Below are 19039 nucleotides of genomic sequence, written 5' to 3'. Positions count from 1 at the left end.
ATAAGAGACAGTTATTATTATTATTATTATTATTATTATTATTATTATTATTATTATTATTATTATTATTATTATTATTATTATTATTATCAATTCCTGGAGTCCACTACTTTTGTGTGCTACTTTTTCACTGCTTTTGCCTTATGTTTGGTGGAAGGGATTGGTCTTTTTTTGTGCTTGTTACAGCATGAGCTCTTAACTTTCTATCCAGAGCACCACACCATCAGGGACACTTGGGTAATTGCTGCCCATTTGTTTGGTTTTTATTTTAGTACCCAGCTAAATCAGTTTTGCATGTGTGCCCCAAATTAATTTCATATCTTTGTGTTCTTTCTTCTCATAACCATCTTCTGTAAATTGAGAATTATTTTTTTTCTTTTGGGATATTAGTTTGCATCCAAGTATTTTTTTATATACCCTTGAGGTATATCAGACCACATCTGTCTGAAGGCATTTCATTTTTTGTGTTAATATTCTGAACATTTTGCTCTTGATTGTTTGCACAGTGGAAAAAAAATGCTACTTGTCCATAGTAGTATGAGTACAAAAAGGTAAATATATTATTTCAAATCCTGTAGATCCAAAATCACAGTACGAGTACATTGTTGATGTTGACGTACTCCTATTTTGTAGATGAAGGCGGGGTGGAAAAAAGCATGATGAGTAATTACTTCATCTTCCTTGGTCTGAAACGCTTGAGAACAGATTTTAGACTACACCTCATAGTCACCTACAGTTGATCCCTTTTAGTAAGGGCCCGTATTGCAGAGAAAAGTGTCATAACCTTTCCTTTTCATTTTAGAGATATAAGATGCTACTGTTCTGTCATGGTCTACTGAGCCAACAGTCTTCCCTAAATTAAGAAAACAGTTCTTTTAGTTTCATTGGAAGTGGAAGTTCTCAAGAAATTGAAATAGAGCGTTTCCTTGCTCTCAAATGGACTGACCTCTTTTGTACCATATATAACACTGTGAATCAATTAATTTCTTACAAGCTGCCTTAGTGGTATTGGTGAAATTTCACACTTCAACTGAAAAAAAAAAAAATTGTTAGCAGCACAGCTTTCTTCAGATGTAGAAATTTTTTTTGTTGAAGTACAGTGCAGTTAGATATGTTTTGAGGTTGGGTGTGGGGCAGTGCGGTAGTTAGTAGATCATAGCAACAATAGCTTAGCATTATAAAGGGAAAAAATGTCTTTGCTTCAGCTGGAATTTAGGCAGCCCTTTATGAGCTGTAGGTTATGTGGACATTATAGCAAATAATGAAACTGGCTGAGAATAGAGTTTTTAGGCCTCTGACAACCTTCTGAGCATCATTGCTCATAATATCCTTCATCGAATAATTAACAGTCACCTAAAGCTTGCAAAATCTGAACCTCACGTGGTCTGGGATACCCTTCAAAGACATTCAGCAGATTTTCTCAGTTTTTCAAAGTTCCTATTGCCGGCCAAGGAATGTTTTCCCATGGTGTATCTGTACATTTACTTTGTATGCTGGCTGTCTTCCCAGGTGCACAGAGCTAACCATACCCTGTTTTGCAGGTCCTCTTTCAGCTCTGGGTAGGGCAGAGTTCAGAATTCTTCAGAAGGCTGGTGCTGCTTCTCTCCCCAGCCAACGCATCCCCTAAGCCCTTGGTCTCCCCCGAACGGCTGCCTCATCATATCTTGTCTGATGTGACTCAAGGCCTACCTCATACACACGCTGCCTGCTTAGAGGAGCTTAAGCGAAGCTATGAGTTTTATCGATACTTTGAAACTCAGCATCAGTCAGGTTTTGAATGGCCAACCAGAACAAAGCAGAAGTCAAGAGAGCTGAACAGTCTTCAGGCAGCGGTACGCAGCTTGCAGCTTCATCTCAAGGCACTGCTCAATGAGTAAGTTTACACATGAATTATGAGAATATGCCTGTAGGAAGAAGGCTTCAAACTTGAGTTCTTTGAGTTGTCAGCTTGTATCCCAGATTAAAACCATAAAAGGCAGATATGTATAGTCATATCTATGACTATATCATATATAGTCATATCTATGCAATGATAGGCATATCTTCACATAGTAGGAGGTCAAAGATCCTTGGTTCATATGGAATCTGATATTGTTTCTTGGTTATTTAAGTATCTGGTGAAAATTCAAAGCTAAGCAGTGCATTAAGATCTTGCCTCTCTTATGTCACTCCCTTGAAAAATTCTGAAAACATCTTTCATCAATTTTGCAACATACTAAATGCTTTGTAAGAAAGTTTAGCTCATAGTAACTACCTAGTAAATGTTTTTAAAGATTCCTCACTGCCTTGGTGAAATAGTTGAAACTGTCCTACTCCTTTAATCTTACATATAAGAATTACTAAAGTGAATGCAGGAGCGCAATGTATCGATGTGGAGAAAATGATTATTTTTTAAATTTTGGGTCATCTTTGAGGAGTTGGCTGAGATAGATTCTTAAAACTTGAAGAAATTAACAGAATATTAAATTAAATACTTGAAGGAATGATGAAGTCAGGTATTTATTCTTACTTATTTCCTTTCACCTTCTCATCACTTAGGGTAATAATTCTTGAGGATGAACTTGAGAAAATTGTTAGCACTAAGGAGACACCTGAGTTGACAACAGAAGCCCATCAGGTTCTGGAACAAAAACTAAAGTTTATTCAGCCTCATATCCAGGCAAGCAACAGCTGCTGGGAAGAAGCCATTTCTCAGGTGGAAAAAATGAGTGGAAGAAACACGAATAAAAAAGGTAAATGTGAGAGAGAATTTTAACAACTAATGGGATACACTCTAGAGATTTAATGGTCAAATGGATCAAAACAGTGGTCAGCCCATGTATCAGAATTTTAGCTGAAGAAGGTCTTACCACTATACAGCTTGGAAAACTATATACGTATGTCAGACTTTTTCGTTGTGATGACCTTTTGTTTGATGTGCTTTTGTTTCAGAAAAAAAAGTAAACACGTTAACTCAGTCTGTTAGACCTGTGGATTCAGATTGTTACATTTCCAGGTGTAGACCGATAATGGCTTTTTACCTTTGATTGGTGAATCACATGTGAAGGGCTAGGATTTTAATGAACCATCCCTGATATTTTAATTTATTTACTGAGTAAAAGTTACATAGTTAATTGAAATGACAATGGCTTTGTCATGAAACTTTCTTGACAATAACATTTCCTTGAACATTTTAAATTGTAGAAGATGTATGGAACATATAATACCCATTTGCCTGCTTTCTGAGAGAGAGCACTAATCTAGAGCTGATCTTCTGTGTGCTTAAAAGTCACACTGAGCCCATATCACAATGTTTTGCCTCATTTCCCTCTCCTCAGTGACCTGTACTACCCATGTGGTTCTTGTGAATCATAACTAGCTTAATTAATGAAGTGAGCTCAGGCTCTCCTGACATGGAGTTGAACCTATAATTTCTAATCTTTCTTTTCTTCCAGGAGCTTTTTTTACTGTCCTAGGAAGTCACAGGCCAGCATCTGAAAAATGCTGGTAATGGAGACTGCATTAGGAAAATTATGACTTGGGGTATCAGCAAGTTACCTACAGAAAACCAAATCTGTAGTGAGCTACGCTCTTAATGATACATGGGTGGGATATCCAGTAGATAGACAGACTGCTGTGGGCCTAGAGGTGTTCAAGCTGACCTTGTTCATGCTTACATCAGAACTGGGAGCACTGGGAGGCCTAATGCAGGCTCCGTGCAGGTCCAGACATGGTATAACTAAATTTGTGTGTACTTTGCCTGATAGTCTAGTCTTATAACTTCCATCTCAGTGCTGCATAAAACAACCTATAAGGATATTAGATGTGGTCTGATACATTTGCATGTACTGGCCTGTTGTGTTTTGTTGATGCCCTCAACAATCAGCAGTTCCACTGATTTTTATTTTTTTTCCCCTTTCCTTAAATGCTCTTCTAGACTGCACGCCATAGGATTTTTAGTTATTTTAGTTTTATTTTTACTTTGTATATAAATATCACAGCAGGCATTTTTATGGTAATTTGCTTCCTTTTAAAGTTCAGTACAAAAATAACCTAGTGTGTGATCCTAGAAGGGAAGGGACTGTGTGAGAAATAAAAAATTCCAAAATCCTTCACTTTCACTTTTGACTGGTGACATTCCTGAAAATGTGCTAGTGTTGAATCTCTTATCTGGCAACAAGTTTACTGAATTACTCCACAGGAGCTACTTTTAAATTACATTGGTCATTGAAAACTATTTTTATCTGACTACTTTGACTTTCCTGATGTATTTCTAATCAGACCAGCTTCTGTGAGCTGACCTTTTCAAGCTGTGCATAAAATCAAGTCTAATTCTTCTGCTGTCTTTCTACAAATCTTAACAGCTGGCTGCCAGTTACGATTATGTGAATTACTTCATTAAATCATCTTGGCTTTTTTTCAATGTTTCCTGAAAGCTCTTTGGAAGAAGACACCTTCCTGATGAAATAATATAGCAGCTAAGCACATCTTTCTTTTTTTATACACTATTATCCAAAACTAAATTAATCTTTTGACAAGACCTCTAGTAAGAACCCCGTGGTAGTAAACTGTTGTGTCTAAGTGGATGCCCAACACTTTTGCTGCAATAGATGTTTAGTTCAACTAACTAGTTCAACCAGTAGAGCAGTAGAAATACCATTTTCAATGTCAGTTATGAACACTGCTGAAGAGGCAGCTGTTTGTGATGGCTTAGACCCAGTTTTGAGAGGAAATATTTCATTACCTAAAAGCTGTATATATTTGTTAAATATTTTTAAAAGCAGTATCTCATAATTGTGCTTAGTATTTAAACAAAGTAAGGCTTTTTTCTTCTTTATCTATAACTACAAATGTGTCCAGTATTTAAATTTACTGTTTGCTTGGGTTTCATTCTGACCATGTTTATATACTAAGCAAAAACATATCTTTGCTTGTCTGTCTTTGTTCCTATTACTCTCAGCACTGGAAGGTTTTCTTCCATGAGAAGTAGAACTCAGCTCAGTAGCTGCAGCAGCAAATGGCCCATGTTGCTCCTCAGAGAGGAAGAAACTGGGAACATATTGGTCCATCCAGCATCAGCGTGCTTTCAACAAAAGCAGGAGTTGGAAGTTTCCAACCACTAAGGAGCTGTTTTGAACTGTGGGCTATCCTAGTTGTAGCATCATGTATAGCTGCCTATCACTTATTTTCAGAGCAGTTTTGTGTATATTTAGTTGTTTTCAGCTTAAACAGATAAGTCTCCTTCCACAAGCACTACATACTTCTTGCCCTAAATCATTATGTGTCAAAGCAGGTTTCTCAAGCTATGTTAAATAGTTCATTTTGTCAAACTGTCCAAGCCAAGCCTTGAAGTCTAACTGACTGAACATTCATACACTCCCATCAGCTTTTCATGGGTGATGATACTAGTATATATTATAGTATATGGTCACTTTAGTTGAATGCTGTTTGGCCTCTTTGTTTACAGGATATTTAGTATATTTCTAGAACCAGTGCGGTTAGTCACTGATCCTGTCAGATAGAGAAGAGCCTGAGAGCAAGTAGGGCTTTAGCACCTTGAGGGGAATTCACCTCTACTTAAATTCATTGGTTAATGATAGCCTTATTTATCATTGATCTACATGTAGATCTTCGCTTATTTCCAACATAAGTTGATTCTAGACTTTCAGTCATCTTTATTCTTTCACTTTTTGTCACTGATAAAACTGATTTACCACTTAAAGCCTCAACAATGTAAGCATGCAGTAATCTGCTGCTAATTTTACAGAATGGGATACCCTTTGTGGCTAGTTACAGTGTTGTTTTAATGATCTTTGAAATAATATCCCTCAAACTTTAAATTCAATGCTCTTTTAAACTGTCTTTATCTTTGCAAATGTATACAACTTTTTTAGATATTCATAAGAGCAAGGCCATAGTACTCTGCTGCAAGCTGCTGGATCTTGCAGTCCTTTAATTCACTGCACAGCAGCAATTTTAGTTAAACATTGTGAATTCATGATCTTGAAGCATATCCTTAGCAATGGCATCATCCCATATAGGTGGCAGACAGAGCAGTCTGTAGACTGTAGATATTAGAGCAGTCTGTAGTCTGTAGATTTTAGAGCAGCTGGTTTACTCCTAGTTTGGGAAGGCAAGCTTTTAATTGGTAACATCCATATACTCTTCCAAATTTGTCTTCATACCTTCAGGAGCATATTTCTATTGTTGCTGTCATTATTATTATTAAAATGTTTTTATTACAAGGCAAAGTTATGCAATGGACAAGGGGCCTTGATAAATATCTCCTGTCAATTTTCCATGTGTCAAATTTTACAACATGCTTCACCTTTCTTTTAAACTGCATTTAGATATTTCTGGAATATCAAATCTTTAGCTCAGCCCAGACAACTAGGGAATGACATACTTTCTTTGTTTGCAAAAGCAAGTAACTGAGCACCACTAAAATTGTCATTAATGTGAGCTGCATATTTTCCCTAAGTGTTCAGTGTATAGATTAAAAATTGAAAAGAGGGATAGGTGGGGCTCGGCAAGGTCATCTAGCCCATTTCCCTTCTCAAGGGTAAATTAGTGTTTGTGAGTAAATGTTGTTTACCTGTTTCTACAAACCTCTCTTTAGATACATTTTACAGTATTTCCAGCATCTATTCCAGCACTTAAGTCCATTACCAGCAGATGTCACCTCTCTTTTCTACCTTCCATATAGCTTCCTGGAAATTTGGCTTGATTATTTCCTCCAATCTTTTCCAATGATTTGAAGCTGTTTTGCCTATAGTTTTTCTATTTTACTTCTCTTTTTAAACTTGGGCACCAAGTCTGTTTTTTGCTTTTACCAATTTTTCTTGCCATCTGCAGGTTTTCAAAGTCAATAAAAATTTGGGGATTTGTTAGTTTAAGTATTTCAAGATTAACTTAATCAGACCCAGCTTATATCAAAATAGGTGTTATTTAAGTGCTCTCTAGTATTCTAATCAGCCTTCTCACTATTTTCGTGTGTGTCAGTCCTGCCTGAATGAGTCAAAAACATCATTCAACCCTCAATCTTTTTCTTTTTTTTTGCTCCCTTTTCTTCTTTCCTTCTAAAGGTAAACTTGAAGTTTCCTGTGACAACCTACAGCGTACTACAGTACCTTTAACACAGCCTGCCATATACATAGAAAACAAAGATCCAATCCCTGAAGAGCAGGTAAAAAAAAAAAAATAGGACTGTTTGAAAGAATAATTAGGGGGTTTGTTTGCTGTATCCATTCCTTTTTCAGTTGCTTGTGCAGTGATCTTCTTGTCTTGCCAAGACAGATCCAGTAGGTAACCAGTGCCATTTCATAACTGGACTTAGAGAAAAAGATTATGTATATTACTTTTGCTATTCCATGGGGAGGTATTCCCCATCCTGGAAAAAAAGAGCACTAGCGTTCACTTCTTCTCATATATATCATTAGAAGTAAGTGACAAAAGCAGAGCAGCAACACAAGTCAGAGTAATATAGAAAAAAAAAATGTGAACTGCTAAAAGGCAGTATATGAAATAGTCAAACTTGTATATTGTTAGATGAACTGACACAGATAAAAAAAGTTACAAGCTCCAGAACAAACCAGCCTGACTTTAGTTTGAGTAATCTCTGCAGTTTTGGATCCTAAAACAGACTGTGACACTGGACAGTTTTGTGGTGTTTGGAGAACTTGCGTGTTGGGCCATCTTGGAGAGAGGCTGGCCTCCTCCATCCCAGACCTGAGTGGCAGATGCATTCTGAAAGTACCCGTGCTCTGCTCTGTCCTTCCCTCACCTTCTCCCAAGCCTACCGACATGTATTCCTTCTAAATTTTTTTTCCATAACAAATTGCTAGGACTAATAACTTTACTGGCTGTCTGTTACAACATAAACAGAGCTCTGTTTTTTCATGCTTGTAAGCCAATATAGTTAAAATTGGAGGAGTTTGCTATTCTCAACAGCCTGTTACTAGGGATTTACAGAAGCTAAATTAGCAAGATGCCTGATTGAGGAGGAATTCCTTACAGTGTAAATTTAAAAAAAAAAAAATGTAACCCACATCATCATTGCTTATTTCCACCTGTAATTATGGGGAAATGGACTCCCATTTTCAAGATATATCGATTGATCATAATTGTGTATGAAAGTAAATCCTAGATGACTGCAATAAATTTAACTTTCAACGAGTGGACTTGCTCCAAAATTATACAAATATAACTGAAAGCAGTGTCAGATCCACTGGCTCTACTCAAACAGGACTCCATCCTATTACTGTGGTTGGCTTGTGTTGAGATCACTTGATTGTGCATCAGATTGTAGGACAAGGGTCTACACTGACAGTGAAGATCTTTTTTTTTCTTCTTCTTCTGTAGGAATTGGAAGCATATGTTGATTATTCAGATACAGATAATGAATACAAAAGGGAAGATTTTTACTGCTTTTCCCAGGAAGAAAGAGAGAGACAAGAACGAGAGAGACAAGAATCTAAGAGGGTGTTACAAGAATTGAAATCTGTACTGGGATTTAAAGCTTCAGAAATAGAAAGACAGAAGTGGAAACAGCTGCTATTCAGTGACCATGGTAAGCATTGCTTTTGAAAATTAATGCCTTTCTAAGAAAGGGTAGGTGTCTGCCATCAACTTCTGACTATGTTAGAATTTGGACAGTGCTTAGCTATAGTAATGTCTTCGATAGATCTGTGTGGTCTTAGTTTGCTATTCCATCTCTTCATATTACTTACAGCAATCATTTTACTATTTATTGAAAATAAGTCACAGAAATGGAAATTTGGCTCTAAACAAAACAGTGAGCTAAAATATTAAATGCACAAAATATTAAGAAAGCAGAACTGTCAGGAATAAACCATGAAAACAGAACTGACTTTATTTCATTGCTTTCCAGTAATATGAAATTAATCAGGGTGCATAAATAAATAAATAAATAAATAAATTACTTTCCAGAATTTAAAGAAACCTTCAGAGATTATCCCAGACTTATAAAAACATATAGGTTAAAGTGAAGAGCTAGTCTTTGCAAAATTAAAAGGTCATAAAAGAGTAAGACTGGCTTTAGTTTCCATGAGAAAGTAAGTATATAGAATATGGGTTTAAAAACAAACAAAACCACCAAACAAAACAACAAAAAAGCACCTAACAAGAAGAGTTCTTCTAAACTAGCCTTTACCAACTGTGAGAACTGCTCCATCCACTTGCACTTGAAGGCAGGAATATGAAAATTTCTCTTGCCTCAACCAGTCTGTCTCTGTTCCAGCAATGACTGGATACAACCTGATTCTTTGCACTGCTTGAGCTGTTTGATTTATTATCTTCAGAATTGGCAGTAGTTCATCTTTTCCTTTTTCCTTTCTTTTTTCCATTTTCATTCCTTCCTCTTAAAGATGAGTTAGGAAAAGCCCTCTAAAAAGTTTCAAGTTCTGTGTTATGAAAACCAACCCTCAAGTCTGGCAACATATCCAAGGATTCTGCTTCTGCCAATGTCTACCAGAAAAAAAGACCATGGATTGCATCTTTTAATAATTTATTGGGAGCACACAGTAACAGACCATACCTATTTATGAGACTGTTTCTGTTGACATCAAATCCACAAAAATACCTGTTCTTCACAACTTACTTCATGTCCATTTAGCTATGACTATGGTAGAAGAAATCACTTGGCCATTGGTAATGACTTCTCTTATAGTTGAATTAAAAAAAACTAAGACACCAGATTGCATCAGTCTGCTCAAGAACAGGGTTTCTGTATTATCATTCTGATGTTAGATGTGACACCACACAACTCTTCACATAAATCTCTTTGAATCTCCCCTTACTCCTTGCTGAAGGACAAGGAAGGAATCCTACCTCCAGTTCAGGTCTTGACAGATCTAGTGACTGCTGCAGAAAGAGTACTTCAGGAGAGCTTGTGTAGAATCTTTCCTTATCTAGTTTAGCATGTTACCTGTCCACATCCATATATCCTCAGGCCATTTGTGGCCATAGCTGGAAAGACTCAGATGACTCCTGTAGTCTTCATTAACTATTCACCTGAAAGCCTTTGTGGCTCATGTTTGTTCCTTTCCTTTCCATGTATAGGTACTACGTTGGTTTAGGATTAGAGATTCAGTGGTGGGGAGGGAGGAAAGTGTGATTTCCTCCAACTGCCTAAGACTGATCATTGATTACTTCCATCCTGTACAAAACTGGGAAAAAAAGAGGGCAGTTCATGAAGGTAATTAATATTGTCTCTTTTTGGCTCAGAGGCTGTGTGTGTCTAGTCTGAAAGACTGATATGGACAGCAGGCATAATATCTTCTACTGTTTTTTAAGGAATTTCTTCACTATGTCTTCAAAATAACCACAAGTCAGTTAAATATGACATAATGAACTCTGCCATATTATTGCTGCAGACTTTAATTTATCCGTACACACAAGTCATTCCTTAAAGAAACATTTTTGTGAGCTGTGTTTTCCACATTTGTGACTTACTTTATCTGGAGGATTTAAACCCAGAAAGATTCATTTTCTTGTTCTTATTGGCCCAAGCCAACGGATGGCCACAATATCATGCTTTTCCATAGCTCTCTTAAATCTTGCTTTTTCAGGACAATTGTATTCCAGAAATCCTGTGTTCTCCTAACTTGTGGTTATTGTAAAAAAAAGATCCTGAAATATTCAAAGGCTTTAGTCTGTTAGTCAAGGCACCCAGCAAGCCATTGTGATTTGTTAGGGGTTTTGGTTTGTTGAAGGAGGAGCTAGTGAGGGTTTCCACATAAAAGAGGTCAGCCCCAAACAAGTTGATATGTCTAAAGAACACAGCATGAAGTCAACTGGAGATGATAGATTGAATTCCAGGAGAAAAACACCATCTTAGCAGAGCACCAGACTAAAGCAAATTTGCCAAGGCCCAGCACCATGGTAATACTACTTACAGTAGGTAATTTATGGGCAGTAGGTAATTTATAGAAGTGCTGGTGACCTTATATTTTTTGTCATTTGGCATCCTCTTGAGCCTGTAAATTGGAAGTGCATTTGAAGAGGTCTGTGAAGTTGTTAGGGGCTTCGTTTTCATTTACCAGCCAAATGTTGGAAAACAACTTTGTCCTGGTGCAAAATCACTTCTAGTCTTTCCTCTAACCTTTTCCCCCGAAAAAGTTCATTCTGGCAGTGGATGTGTTGTACCCAGCTGTTTCCCCTTCTCCAACCTTGTCCATACAATAGTTCTTATACAGCTGTTTCTCAGAGTTGGGAAGCTACACTCTGAGAATTGATTAATTCCACCTCCCTTATTACCTAATCAACTCAGCAAATTGGCCAGCTACCAATCTGAAGTATCTGGGTTTCTTTAAAGAAATTTTGGCTTTGGAAGTATTCTTTGGAGGAAGTAGGCAACAAGTTCACTCTCAAACATTACTGTGCATATTCCTGCCTCTTCAAACAAATGGGCAGAAATAAGCAGGAGCATGTTCTTTACAAAATGGGGAGAGATCTACTCTATTAACAATCGAGATGAATCTGGTGCAGTGCTCCTTCGGTATATAAGGTTTTAAAACAAACAATACAGTACAAATTTGAAGCCACAGTCTTTCAGTGTGATAATGACAATAATTATCAATGTGACAACCACAATGATGAGCCTGTATTCAGCTAGCTAAAGTAAATATTACTAAAATAGGATGCGATGGAAAAATCAATACCGTAAATTTTGTTTCCCGTTAAAAGTTTGTGTATTGCCCAGAGTTATTTTCATCTCTGCTTACAGGGGTAAAGTCAGAATGGAATTAGAAAGGGAAATGCTACTTGGGAATCTGCTGTTGCCGCTCTCATTTATGTTCGTGCTGCTACTCTAATGGAGCTACTGCAGTTTAGGGAATCTGTTACTTGGAAATGGACATTATATCGTTTTCTTAAAAAGAAAGACGTCTGTTCTTCAAGAAGTGATTGTACCAAGTTATACTAACCCTTAACACTGGGAGAGGAGAGACTTCCTGGCAAGCATCCCGTTGCTGGCAATGGGACTCGCTGCTGCTACTAACTTCAAGAGAGGCTAAATTAAACCACACTTTATTTGTGAGGACACCTTACCTGACTGTATGAATACGTATTGTATTTATATGTTGTGGTGTATGAGATCAGATATTGCCTATGAGGACTTTTTCATGAACCAGCTGTCGTTAATGGATTAGGTAAACTGTTGCTTAAAACGAAGAAAGTTCTTATCTGTATACAGTGCAGTAGTTTTTCTTGGTTTTTACTTTAACATTGAATGCCTCATCTATGTTTGATGCCGGTTTTAAGCATCATCAATTTCGTGCTGTCTCTTTATGGCACAGATTTTAAGGAGTAGTTACAACAAGCAGCTATCACATTTCATTTCATCTTTGTGATTAGAAAACACTGTTTTATTTTAAGTTTTGTTTGATTGTGATTTTTGTTGTTTTGGGGTTTTTTTAAGCCATTTTGACCCTTACAATCTTGCATCTTTTCAGACACAAATAAATTATTTATATATAGCAGCTTGCTTTTAGTTATCATTTAATTTTTTTCCCCCTTTTTAAGCTGCAGTGAAACCCTTGTCTCCTGTAGAACTGCTGAAGCTACCAAATAATATGGAATCACATATGAATTCAGATACAGAAAATCAGGACTGCAGCCAAAGTTGTGATAAATCTGAAGAAAAAGACTATAATCCAAAAGTGAATGCTGCTGATAAAAGCAGGACAGAATACTTGTATGAAGATCCTGAGATGGAGAAAAACAAAGACAGTACTGCTGATGAAGGTATTTCTACAGGGGTTGAAGAAAGAATGTGTTATCAGCATGAAGGCGAAGTTGAAGAACTCAAGCCAAGCAATATGGATGGAGTAGAGGTTTCACAGTCTCCATCTAAGGATGCATTACATTCAAAAATCAAGCATAGGCTGGCCCAGCTCCACATATCAACAGATTTAAACTTCACGTCTGGTCTGGCTGCACAAGTTGCTGCCAGGTCTTTCACTTTTACTACAATGCAAGAAGAGACTTTTGGAGATGAGGAGGAGGACGAGGAGGAGGAGGAGGAGGAAGAGAAGACACAGGAGTGTGAAGACCTTGGGGAGGCCTGTGAGAATGAAGATAGAGGCTCTGAAAGTGAAGGAAAAGTATTAGTCTGAGCTGAACTTTGTGAAACCAACAGCAGGCAATTTTATGGAAAAAACTAAGGTGCAGGTTTGAAGATACTGGATGGAAAAAAAGGAGACCTAAATATAATACATCTTGTTCCCTAAGTCTGATACACTAAATAGGACTTCTAAGTATTTGAAAATTTGCAGGTAAGAGAAGTGTAGGCTACATCCAAGAAATAGTTGGCCGTTCCCTTTTTAAGATCCTAGTGGTGGGTTTTGGAATTTACCTTTCTGTTTTCTGTTTTATTTATTTATATTATAATGTAATGGGGGGGAGGGTGTTCTGAAAAAAAAAGGAAAAACAATGTCTTGAATCACAACAGACTGGATTTTTTCTCCGATTCTGCTGTCGTGGTATCGATGTTTGTTCCAACAAAAAAGCCAGGACATTTCTTTTTGGAAGAACCTGAACTGTTCCCTGTGATCTTTCCCCACCACTTTTGTTTTCACTACTTGTCTCTGCAGTGTGTTGGCTAAGCCACCGTAGGCATTTGTGATTCTGTGGCTAGTGATGTGGCTCCCAACTAAAATGTAGAATTTTAAATAAAAACTTGAAAAAGCTAGTATTTGATGTGTCTTGGGATATGGGGCTGAAATAGTATAAAGTTAGTCATGCTTCATATTAAGGTTTATTTAGAATTTTATGAAGGGTTAATAAATAATTTCTAGATCTTGTAATTCATGTTAATTCATGTGTAGTACATGTTAGGGAGAGTTAGAAACACATCAGTAGAAAGTACTGTAGGCATCTAGAAGCGATCTTTGGATTAATAATAGATGAGAAGTAAACACCTATTTATTAAAACAGGTATTAATTATTTGTTAACCTTTTGTAAATTGAACCTTAATATAATTGTTTGATTTGATATGATGATTGTTGGTACATTTTTGATTATGTCCTGAAGTAATTTTCTTAAAGCAAATACATCTGAGTGCTTAACATACAGTACTTTGTTTAAACAGCATATTTGCTTTTCCCTGATGGTCTTTCATTTTTCTTTAGATCACAGCTATAACCTGTGTGATTAAGATCCATGAGAGAACAAGAATTGTGTATTTTCTAAGGTGTATCTTGTAACTTAGTTGACACTGAAGTCTGGATGTTTGTTATGAGGTTATGTGGGTTGTTTTCTTTCTCTGTGGTGGTGTTATGAGGAGCAGCAAATGGATGCTCACCTCACAGAGGAGCTGGTTAATGGTTTCACTGCCTTCTCTTCCTTTTGCCCTCTGACACAAAATGAAACAAAGGCCTCATGTCTCTAATGGCAAGAGTGCTGCCTCTTTGTACAGAATACTCTCCTTGGGCCTGGATGCATTTCCAGTCACAAAACACCTCATCTGTTACTTAGGCGACTTATTGTCTCTTGCTGATTCTATAAAGGGTTTTTTAGATGCAAGTGGTTTGGCACAATATCTTTCCTTGGATGCTGCTGTGGGAGTTGGGGAAACTAATGAAGGTCAGCAACTTAGGGTGGCACTCTTGACCGTATGTCAGAAAACAAGAGCTTTCTTTCAGCCTCTCTCTCTGCTATTAGTGATTTTGTATGAATGCTGTTAAATATGTGGATTTTTTCACAAACCATGAAGAGGTAGATATCAACTGATAGAGAAGGGAATGTGACTTACACTGTTCTTTCACAATATTATGTCAGTATTCTCCCTCACACACGGATTTTGGGAAGATAAAGTTTTGCCTTTTTTCATTAACCAGTAATACTGTGTTCTGTGCCCTTAATTTTGTGTAGGTGACTGGAAGATGAATGGATGATGTCTTGGGGAACTCATAAAAGAAAAAAGAATGCTTCTCATAGTGTATTCAGAAGCTAAGCCTCCTCTTAGTGGTAGAATATATTCTTCTGTAACCTATAAAGTTTAGGTTAAGATGTTGAAAGCTGTTTTTATTTTCTCTGTGGTAAGCAGGTTATTTTACCAAGTCTAGAACAACTGCTTTGGATAAATTGTGTTTGAAGCATTGTCCATGCTTCTGGAAAAGAAGTCTTTCTCAACCTCGACTTGAGATCCTTGAGTTCACAAAGTGCCCAGATATTTTTTGTTCCTAGCTAATTGTTCTGTCTAAATGTTTGTTCCATTACTATTTTTTCATTAACTCATCCACCAGCATCTCATGAGCTGATGTGTATCCCAGAAGTGATACTCCTGAACTTTTCCCATGGGATGCAAACCTTAATTTACAATGTGTATAGCTACAATACCAACCTGGAAAAATGATCAGATTTAGGATACGAGTTATCATTGTTCTCAGTTTTGGATGAAGTCAGTAGTAGCCTGAGTGCTTTGCATTGTTACTAAAATAGGTTTCAGATCTCATGTTTATAACAGTTGTTAGCTTTTTATTCCTTTGCTGCAGTCTTAGTAAAAGACCTGGAGAATCTACTTTGGTGGCTTACTTAGGGCCAAGTTTTATAAGACACTGGTCTTGTTGATGAAACTGGCCTAAGAAACCCCATCATTTGTTCGTTTTCACTTACCAGCTGGGTCAACACAGGGTTTTGTGGCCATGTTATAAAGCAGCTCACTAGGGTCAAAATTTGGGTCAAAAACCCACCCTTTTTTAGAGGTTACTTTTCACTGTTCTTATTGCAGTGATGCAGTTTACAGCAGTTACCTCCAAACAGCTGTATCAGCACATACTGTGTTCCTGGCGTGAGACTCAGGGTTGCTCACATTTACATTATTGGCAAAGGTGATGTAGTGTGAAATTGCAGCCTTAACGTTAGACATGGGTATGATCAAAGTATGACTTTTTGGAGCAAGTTCTGATCCTATTTTGAACAAATAGATTTTTCTACAAGCAATTTAACTATTTTCCGTGGTTTTACTTAATGCAGTCTTAGAAGCTACACATATGAACACCTGGGCTCACTTGCTTTCTCTGCTTCATTACAGCTATATGTAACAGCCATCAATTAGTTTGATCAATCATTTCTTTTGATTTATTTAATATTCTCCCTGCACAAAACTATGGCTAACAGTGTGCAGCACACAAAGCATGGCTTCCCTTGATTTTAAAACCAAGTTCCATCTACATAGAAATAGTAGAATCCAGATTACCTTATAATTATACAGATTACCTTATAATTACCTTATAATTATGTTATATAATTATGTCATTTGGAAGGACTGTACGTACATGCTGTAAATTCCTTCAAATTTCTTGACAATCGATTTCCTGACAGATTTCTTGGCAATCGTAATTTGTTGTTGCATTTAATATATATGCACACACTGAAATATGCATTAGTGCTAAAGACTTGTGTTATTAATAATATATTGAGCATGTCAAGGTCTGAGTGCTGTCCTATGTTCTTCAGCTCATTACTCTAGATAGAGATTTTTGTGAAAACAGAACTTCTTCAAGCTTTGTAACTTTTTGAAATGTGTTAATCAGGAAATCCATGCTAAATAATGGGTTATGCCAAAGGATAACAGCAGCCAAAATTCTTTGTGAAGAGCAGAGCTACCAATAAATGCATTTTCCCTAATCCATTTCTAATTAGCAGCTCTGTGAAGTTGTAAAGAACCAAGTAATTATATAGGGTTAAATAATTTCTTCTCCTCCTGTCCTACCTGGAAGGCACGCTACAGACAATATTTACTTCTTAGGTTGGATTGCAATCTAGCACTACATCTTTTATGTCACTTAACTTTACAGCTAACCACCTAGGTAAAGGCTTAAATGGGGGCAAAGATCTGTCCCTTTTTTTGGGTCTGTTGTCTTCGTGACAGAAATGAAATAGCAGAGTAATGGAAGCAAATTTTGAGAATTACAGATAATCGAGCATCTTTCAAATAGAGTCAATTGTGCCTGTGTCAACTATAAGGAAGATTCACAAATGTGAAGGCTTCCTGCTATCAGTTGCAGTAATGATAGGTTTACTCCTGACAGAGGTTTACTAGACATCACTGAATCTTGCCCTTATTTTTCTATATATAGTAGATGGAATCTGGTAGAGTAACCAGTTTTACTGAGATTTCAGACTTTGTGGTGAGCACGCCTATCTGTATGTGACCCAACTGTTTACAATATTGGAAATTTTATGTGTATCTGATGTGCAGATTTTGCAAATGTCTTATTTCTTTGTTAGTAAAAAACCATTTAAGTGGTGGACTGTGTAGAGTTTTTGGCCCACACTGAACTTTGTAATCTTGTATTCTATCCCTTTTTTTTTCTTTTTTTCCTTTTTCTTAACAGAAACAAGGGGTCAAATATACTAAACTGCCCGTGTTCTTTAAAGAAGTTAGTGAAGGGCTGCTTGTTGCTGCAAGTGGCTTGTTCCCAGGGCTAATTACTCTTTAGAATTAACAGGTTTTCATACTGTCTTATCTGAAAAAGCAGGCAGAGTGTGAGAATGGCACTTGGTCAGTATAAAGGTTCAGGCTACTCTGGGATCTTGTCTGGGACAGGAACTAGTAGCAGATGCTGAAGGAAGAGTATGAGAAAAGAGAGATTGTGTAGTGATGTTTCCCGAGGCTACTCCCCAACAATTTGTGGCTCGGGGACTTGTTGAGCCAGTGGTAGTGGCTGTCAGCTTCACACGTCCCAATGGAATTCTCTTCTATAAATTTCTTCAGTCTCATGTTTGGTCAATTGTCACTAGTCCCAATGCCACTATGCGCTCATCTTTATTACAGTCTTTTACAAACAAGAAGATTTGTCAATAATGTTTTTTAATTTTCTTTTTTAAACTGAGCAAGCCCACTTCTCTCAGTCCTTCTGCAGAGGTCATGTTTTCCACCTTTTGGTTGCTTTCCTTAGAAATCTGTCCAGTTTTTGAAGTACTCCAGACGTAAAATCGGCAGTGGTAAGGTTAGAGTAATAATCACCTCACATAAACCACTGAAGCATTCAAATATATTTGAGTCCATATAGGAAAAAATTCTTTTCTGATCTTTTACCCTTAGCTATTAGGATGACAAATAAAAATATTTGGTCTAACAGAGGAGAAATATTTATTCAATTTCAGCAGGATTTGACTGACAATGTTTTTCTTTGCTAACAAAATGAAAAGTTGTTAAATCAAAATGATCTTCCAAAAGCTGCCACCTGGTCTACCACAAACTAAAGATGCCAAACAACACTTGTTTCAATTTCAGCTTGACTTTTTAGAGCTGTTCTGGTCTCTGATGAATAAGCTTGTATCACAAAATATATTATTGCATAAGAAACATGGCAGTGGATATATAGATATCAGGGATCAAACAGAAGGCTTCTGTGGTTAACTTTTAAAGTGCTTGGAGGTTTATGCTTTATTTGCATTCTCATTATATTCAGTTCCCTTATGTATGTTTTTATTTTACCACCTTGAATTTTATTTGACTTGGAAATTTGTGCAGTAATCAGATGTAATGGTACTGTAACTGTGATGATAAGATGTGGTCCTAGGTAGGGGGTGAAATCTACCTACCATGAACATTTGTAGATGGATAAAGCAGTATAGTTTGAGCTACAGATCAATATGTAACTGTTCTCAATACTCTGCCTCACCTTTCACACTGCCGTCTCTTTAATTATGGGCAGATTTGCCAGAATAAAACTTGACTCAACAGCTTGAATGCTCTATTAGCCCACATTACACTTTTTGAATTGAACATAAGATTTTGAAGAAGTGATTATAATTTAGTAGAGGAGGAAAAATAGTTTGTTTGTTACAAAGTAGCTTATTTTAAAAGGGTTAAATAGGACCATACTTGAATACTTTCACGTGATCAGCATATTTTGACCTTTATACCTTCTCAGCTTTATATCTGAAAGGCCTCACAGACAGTCTGCTTTAGGGAATGCTGTTCTATAGCAGCATAAACCAGTCCAAGTCCAGGCTGCCACAGCCCTGCCATGGCTTTGCAATCTCAGTCCCCCCTTTAGGCTGGCTTTTGTAATAACTCAGTGATTC

The 19039-nt window shown here is 36.9% G+C and overlaps 1 protein-coding gene across 4 annotated transcripts in view; it reads left to right on the top strand.

Moving 5' to 3' along the window:
• Positions 1-16201, top strand: part of VEZT (vezatin, adherens junctions transmembrane protein) — a 44575-nt gene extending 28374 nt beyond the window's left edge. For 2 of the 4 annotated variants that reach the window (XM_026862604.1, XM_026862594.1), the window contains exons 6-10: positions 1542-1873; positions 2539-2732; positions 7065-7165; positions 8341-8548; positions 12523-16201. In XM_026862604.1, coding sequence (XP_026718405.1) covers positions 1542-1873; positions 2539-2732; positions 7065-7165; positions 8341-8548; positions 12523-13115 — 1428 coding nt within the window. In that variant the 3' untranslated portion in view covers positions 13116-16201. Of the gene's footprint in view, positions 1-1541; positions 1874-2538; positions 2733-7064; positions 7166-8340; positions 8549-10059; positions 10163-11725; positions 12501-12522 lie in introns of those variants that run through there. The other 2 variants (XM_026862613.1, XM_026862622.1) reach the window with 2 other exon arrangements.
• The last annotated feature ends 2838 nt before the right edge of the window (positions 16202-19039 follow it).

Source organism: Athene cunicularia (genome assembly GCF_003259725.1).
Source record: "Athene cunicularia isolate RWA chromosome 1 unlocalized genomic scaffold, athCun1 chr1_part2, whole genome shotgun sequence".
NCBI lineage: Eukaryota > Metazoa > Chordata > Aves > Strigiformes > Strigidae > Athene > Athene cunicularia.
Note: the sequence above shows the minus strand (reverse complement) of the source record. Positions and strands in the feature narration are given on the sequence as shown.